Here is a 7,141-nt window from a genome sequence, read left to right on the forward strand (position 1 = left end):
CTAAAATATTGACCACATTGGTAGCTCAGACCTCTTCTGAGCTAAGAAACAGGATCCGGGAATGTGAACATCTGCCATTTTTAATGAAATGAAGATCCCATTTACTCCCTGAAGTTGAATTCCCTTTTAAACACTGGCTGCCCTAATTTGCCACGCTAAAGAAAAGTAGCCATGAAGCCACTGTAACCAGAGAGTTGAGCCATAAACTACTGGCTTAACCTAATACCATTGAGGATGGTAGCATGAAGGACTTTAGTTGGCAGTTGGAGTGTGACAGAAACACATTGCACTCTGATAACCCCCAGCTAAAACAGTAGTCCAATTAGGGGCCTTGCCTGTTCATTGTTAATTAAAAGCATTCTTACTTACAGAAGGCACTCAACCAGAATCCAGACTTGCCAGACTTGTCTAAATWTGGCAAAAACACCTCTACCCTGCTGTACTGTCTCTGTTCCTTCACCAGCGTCAATAATCTGGCCCATAAAGCACAAACACAGTTAGATTCCTAAATCCTGGCGCATACTGTGATTTACCTGTGACAAGCTAAAAAACAGCTTTCACCTTTTACAGACTGAGTGGAAATCACCCAGGAACACACGTGTACCTTCCGTCCCAGAAAGGAAAAATAACCTACCATCTAATCTATCACCTTTTTCCTACCTTGCCCTGCAGTGGTACATGAGCAGAAAGATCCTTTTTTTCCAATATCTTAAAAAATTTTCCCTTGTTTTCTGCTGATGTTTCTTTTGTTGCCTCCTATCATTTTTTTTTCTGTCATTTCTAATTGCTGGCATCAGTTCGAAGGGGTGAGTCCCTTTCTTTCAGTGAAGCTCCAAGCATCCTGAGCAGTACCACTGATAGAGGAGGAAAGTGGAATTCCCTCAAGCTACTGTTACATAACCAGACTAGTCTGATGTTATCAATCAAAAACAAATAAAAAGTTGCACTTATCATTCCTATTCCAAGAGCTGTGCAAATTTGGAAATTCAGGTGAGGAGAAGCTATCCCTTAAATAATAATATTACAAAATATGGCATATATTTTCAAGTCAAGCAACAAAAGGCATTACCTGGTTGGGATCCTGAAGTCTACATTGGGTCCCAGTCTATAAGCCACCTGCAGAACAGTGGAACCTACTACTCTCTGGACTGTTCCTCGGGAAGCAGCTTTTTCTATTTGGAACTGAGAAATCAGGTCAAATCCTACAAGAACAAAAATGCATATCCGTAATGTAACTTACATTTACTTTAATTAGAGAATTGTTCAATCGCAGAGYTGCATATAACCTGAAAAAGTTTCTGAACAAGAGCTTTTTCCTGAAAAAGTATGTGTGCTACTTGCCTGGCAAGTCATCTTGGCCAATCCTGATTGTTGGACAGAGACCAGTTCTATGACTTGAACCCAGAATGACTGGCAGTCCTGTAAAAAAAGAGGGAATTTGTTAATTATGTGTCTGCACATGGCCTGACATGGCCTTAAAAGAGGAATCAAGTGAAGCAGCTGTAAGGATATTATGAATTAGAGCTATGTATAAGGTAAGTAGATGTGTTTAATAATAGATTTAAACTGTATTCACTGAAGTCAAATGTCTGAGAAAATAAGTTCCTGTTTCTAGGGAGCTCCAAACGTAAAATTATAACTTGACCTTTTTTTTTTTTTTTTTAATAGAAAGTTATAATTCTTCTTCTATAGCAGAACTATGGAGAAATAGTACCAGCATAAGAAGGTCTGCAGTGTTCCAAGTTTTTCATACGGAACTTTTGGTGGTTTAAATAAACTTAAAATAAAAGTCAGTTACCTAAATCAACAGTCTCTCCAATACCAAGCAAGCTAAAACAGACCTCATGCCAATTAAAGAAGCTTTTGAGAAGAGAAATTATTGGCATGTCTCCAGTCCTCTCTGGTATTCCTGATCTTCCCACCTTCCTCTGTGCCATGTTTGATTAGAGAATGCCATTCATAAAATACAGGGCGGAGGAAGCAGGATTTACAGACCTTTTTTACTGACKTAAGCAAAAAGGTGGAAGAATTTGAGGAAACCAAATTTGAAAACCTATTTTTTTGAATATTATCTGTCAAAAGCACTGAAGTGAACATGCAAATCTACCAGACTCCCCTAATTCAAGGAAGGAGGAAGGAAAAATAAACATTTACTAGAAAGAGTTCTGCCCAAGCCCAATATCAGGAGAATCTGGAAAATGTTAGTAGAGTCTGGATGGAGAAGAATGAAGCATGCAAATTGGAAGGGGATGCATTTCCAACCTACAGAGAGCCTCCTGTGTGCTGCAGAAACTCAAGCATAAATGTGGGTTTCCTTCCAACAACATAGACTTAAAGGGAACATTCAGGCTGACACGTTACACCTTAGACACAGCCTCATTTTATATTATTGGGTAAGACATATGGCTGACATCCAGTCATTTACATTTTATGACCAGCAAATAATGTGGGTTGATTTTGTTGCCACATATAGCAGAAGAAGGTTTAACCAGAAGCATGGAAAGATGTTTTTTGTGTATTGGTGTGTGTGTTCATCCTGTATCTACCATTTGTATTCAGAATTTAATCTTTACCTTAAAATGTATCCAATGCTAGATTTAAAATAACGCACATACCTCTTTTTTTTCCTCTTTCTCATATACATATGTAGCTACATACATACATGCACACAGTCACTTCTGTCTGTTGCTACTGGTTCTCTAGAGAATATTTTGATTTTGAATAAGCTCCAAATAATTCCTTTAACAGTCAAAATTACAGAAAGATGAAGCAGGTAAGTTCTGTCTCCTTACTTGATTGTTGCTGGATGGTAGCTGAGAYGAAAGACCCCAGAAAACTACACACATAAAAGAAAGCTGTAATTTTCCTGTAAACAGAAAGAAAACCCCAGTCTGAGTAGTTTTTGACAGATTGTTATTGGCTTTTCCCCTCAAAACCATGCATATTATATGTATAAAAAACATGAGTAAAAGGTTTACTAACAGAATTGACAATTTCTTTACATAAGAACATTTTAAATCTTTGTCTGTACAACAAAACCTGTCTATAAAGCTCTTTCAATTAGCATTTCTTTCATATAACACTGTCATAAAAAAAAGCAACAAAGAAGGCTACTGGCAAGGACAGCTTTAACTCTTCTAGCCTCCTATTTACAGATTTCTCATACATCTTGCTTTCTTACCAGTTGCTTTTCATCTTCACTGTTGGTTTTCTTCACTTCTCTCATGTGAAGATTTGGTGTATATATTCACACTTTCTTATTCCCTGTCATGAGTCCCGTTAAAGAGAATGTGAAGGGGTGCAGACCGCCCCAGGCAGGGCTCAGCAAGGAGGGAGTTCAGTCTGCAGGGTCTGTTTTAATCTCGTGGAGGGAAGGAGGTGGAGGCTGGACAGACATGTGTGTCCTGGTGGGGTCTGAGGGCGGATCTCTGCAACCAGTTGCCTACAAAGAAGCAAAGAGGGAAAAGAAAAGGCTGCTGCTTAYGCCAGCATGGGGATAGGGAGATTAAGCAAATATGACTCAGGCAGCGTAAGTCACTGGATGGCAGTCTGCTGTTTGGGGAGCAGATGAGGGAAGAGGATGCACCAAGGAGTTCTGAGGAAACTAGATGCCCCAACCTTGTAGAACAAGAGAACCCCAGCCCTAGAAAGAGKTTTTTTTACTTCTTATTGATTTACTCTTGAGATGGCCTTTTGAGGATCCATCTGTAGATTTTTCTGAATAAAAAGTTATTATATCATCAATTTTCACATTTTAGCTGAATCTTTCCTAGAAATAAAACTAAGCAGACTGCTTTTCTTCATTTTTCATTGATAAAATACTTGCTTTCCATAGATAGTACATACATTTGGATACACAGAGATATTTATTCTTATGTCACATATGCATATAGAGAGTGAGAGTAATTGAAATCTATAAAAGACTGAGAAAAGGTTGAGAAAAGAGATGTATAACCAGAAGGTCCTGGTAGTTATTCCAGTCAAAATTCAGTTTGTATGGAAATGCCTGTRAATTTGTGTTAATGCATCATGTGGATAAGGTTTCTTTTCTCTAGATCTTTAATATTCTTAAGATAACTTAAAAATCCAGAAAAAAAAATCTCTTGCAAAGTTGAGGGTTATAGTATGTGCAGTGATTTTTGCTGTATGCTAAGAGTCTGAAACAGCAACCCTGAGAAACAAGCTACCCCGTTCATCCCAATTAGCTATAACTCACATACCCCATGCTGGTAATTCCAGGGTCAATGTTGTTCACACTGTTATGTGTACTGTTACAAAAGGAGAGGTTGGGCCAAAGGCATGAACAGGTTTCTGTGAGTAATGTCTCATTTTAATGCCTAAACAGCAGGTGCTGGGTGATTCCACTTTGTGCCCCATCAAGAGCACAGTATGCTTAGGGAGACTCACAATCTAGCAAYGTGTTGGTGAACTCATGATATGAGTGCCAGAATTGACATGTGGCACAACTGTCAAGGAAGAAAATGCAAAATAGACAAGATAATAATTTGATTTCACTTGAAATTACTTGATTTGATTAAGTTTGGTCAAGTCAACATGTACCTAAGTCACTTATCCACTSAGCAGCTATTACTGTTGTGTCATGCAGTGGTAATATTGAGACACAAGAGGAGATTCTAAGGAACAGAAGAGGGATCTGGAAGTCACTTGAGGCTATAAAGAAGAACAGATGACATGGCACAGAAAGGAGTAAGTGAGAGCACCCAAAAGTTACAAGGAGAAACAGGAGGTTTGTGAAAGAACAGAAAACACCAATACAAAAACACATCTGGTCTTAATTTCGCCTTGAGGMGTTAGTACTGTAAGTTTATTTATAACATTATACATTATAACATTAATGAAGAAAAAACTACCCCAGTAATTTGACATGGAACTCAGGCATGACATCCTTGAATATGTTAGCAAGAGGTTTGGGCTCATCACATGAAAAGTTTGCCATTGATGGGGTCTGGGGTTATTCAGCCCCTGCCTTCCAAGAGGGGAAGTCTTGATCAGAGAAATTCAGAGACCACATCATAACCTGTTTTTAGCAGTCACAATATACTGTCATTTGCATTTTATTTCAGCATTTTTCACGGATGATTGGAATATCACTATCTTTTCTTGAGCCAGAATCTTCAAAGGACATATATCTRGAATTGAAAAATAGGAGACACTACATAATCAAGACATGGAAAGTCTATTTGCTATTCTATTTGTGCACAAGGAAAAACCCTGTAAAAGATGCTAATAAGCTGAGAYTGTCTTGTGTGTAATTTGATGTCTTTGTCCTGAAACAGAAATCATCATCTATGGTGCATGGCTTGTTTAAATACCCTGCTAATGATTATCACATTATCTTCAAAGAGRCAGACCTGTCTTAATAGACAAACCAGTGGTAGCTGGTTTAATAGCCCCACGATCTCGTCAATATTGCATCCCTTTGATGCAAATGTAAGCTGAGAGGGATGGTAACATAGCTCATAAATCTTTCAGAGGGTTACTATTCAACTAGTGTTCACATATAGAAGATGTATGTATGTGGATGCTGGCGTGTCTCTAGGTCACTTCATAATATAAATTTTTCTCCTTTTACAATTGGASTAATACATATTAGAAAATCCTAATAAATGCTGTTTAGCCATTTTCTCAGCAATTTATTGTCTAAGCACTAGCTACTATCAGATTAATTTTTGCAGATGACACCAAGCTGGGTGGAGTGGCCGACACTCCGGAGGGCTGTGCTGCCATCCAGAGGGACCTGGACAGGYTGGWGAGTTGGGCAGAGAGGAACCTCATGAGGTTCAATAAGGACAAGTGCAGGGTCCTGCMYCTSRGGAGGAATAACCCCAGGCAYCAGKACAGATTAGGGGTTGACCTGCTGGAAAGCACCTCCACGGAGAGGGACCTGGGAGTCCTGGTTGACACTAAGTTAACCATGAGTGAGCAGTGTGCCCTCGTGGCCAAGAAGGCCAATGGGATCCTGGCCTGCATCAGGAGGAGTGTTGCCAGCAGGTCAAGGGAGGKGRTYCTGCCCCTCTSCTCAGCTCTGGTGAGGCCGCACCTGGAGTACTGTGTKCAGTTCTGGGCTCCCCAGTATARGAGGGACGTGGAGCTTCTGGAGAGGGTCCAGAGAAGGGCAACCAGGATGATTAAGGGAATGGAACATCTCTCGTATGAAGAGAGGCTGAGTGAGCTGGGCCTGTTTTCTCTGGAGAAGAGACAGCTCAGAGGGGATATGATTAATATGTATAAGTTCAGGAAGGGAGAATGCAGGGAGGAAGGGGACAAGCTGTTCTCACTGGTGGCCAGCGACAGGASGAGGGGTAATGGCCACAAGCTGAAACACAAGAAGTTCCGTCTCCAGGTGAGGAGCAACTTCTTTACTGTTAGGGTGACAGAGCAGTGGAACAGGCTGCCCAGGGAGGTTGTGGAGTCTCCTACTCTGGAGGTCTTCAAAACCCGCCTGGATGCCACCCTGTGCCACATGCTGTAGGTGTGCCTGCTTGAGCRGGAAGGTTGGACTAGATGATCTGTAGAGGTCCCTTCCAACCTTAAATATTCTGTGAATTCTGTGAATTCTGTAATTAAAAACAGATTAATTAAATAAGAAAGATTATAATTCTGCAAAAGATCTCTGTTGTTCAGTTGAGGTTTGTTGACTTGGTTCAAATAGTATCTCCTGAAAACAGGCTATGTAGGAATGCCATTACCTCACTAAKATTTTAAAGTGTGCTTACACATTGGACTTCATATTCCTCTCCTTAAATAGCTGATTTCATAYTCCTGTTCTTATGTGCAGCTTGTGTTGAAGAACACATTTTCTTACAGCTGTCYGGAAAGATTGTGGTTGGATTGGAGGGAAAAAGCAAATAAATCAGGTGGACCCAGCTTCTTTTGAAGGTAGAAAGGCTTGTTCTGTCTGATGAAAAAGGTTTCAGTGACATGACTGCAGTTAGACTTTCAGGAGGTACAGTCCAATGCAGACCACAAAAACCAACATTTGACTCAGAAGGAGCTGTTAAATGGGTTGGAGAAGAAGGTCCCTCAGTTCAGCTCACTCTAGCTCAATTTGGGAGGGTTAAATTAAGCCACCTCCTGACATTCATTGTTTGACAGGGCTGGAAGCAGCTTGGCACCAGTG

General features: G+C 40.2%; 1 protein-coding gene across 1 annotated transcript in view; it reads right to left on the reverse strand.

The window, feature by feature from the left end:
* The window catches only part of COL9A1 (collagen type IX alpha 1 chain), a 59,382-nt gene extending 56,026 nt beyond the window's left edge, over positions 1–3,356 (reverse strand). The window contains exons 1-4 of the mRNA XM_026051267.1: positions 3,182–3,356; positions 2,793–2,866; positions 1,342–1,419; positions 1,070–1,202 (exon numbers count right to left, since the gene is read on the reverse strand). Of these exons, the coding sequence (XP_025907052.1) occupies positions 1,070–1,202; positions 1,342–1,419; positions 2,793–2,866; positions 3,182–3,195 (299 nt within the window). The 5' untranslated portion in view covers positions 3,196–3,356. The remainder of the gene's footprint in view (positions 1–1,069; positions 1,203–1,341; positions 1,420–2,792; positions 2,867–3,181) is intronic.
* Positions 3,357–7,141: the final 3,785 nt, after the last annotated feature.

This window comes from Nothoprocta perdicaria, unplaced genomic scaffold (assembly GCF_003342845.1).
Source record: "Nothoprocta perdicaria isolate Ctin4 unplaced genomic scaffold, notPer1 scaffold_74, whole genome shotgun sequence".
Classification (NCBI taxonomy): Eukaryota; Metazoa; Chordata; class Aves; order Tinamiformes; family Tinamidae; genus Nothoprocta; species Nothoprocta perdicaria.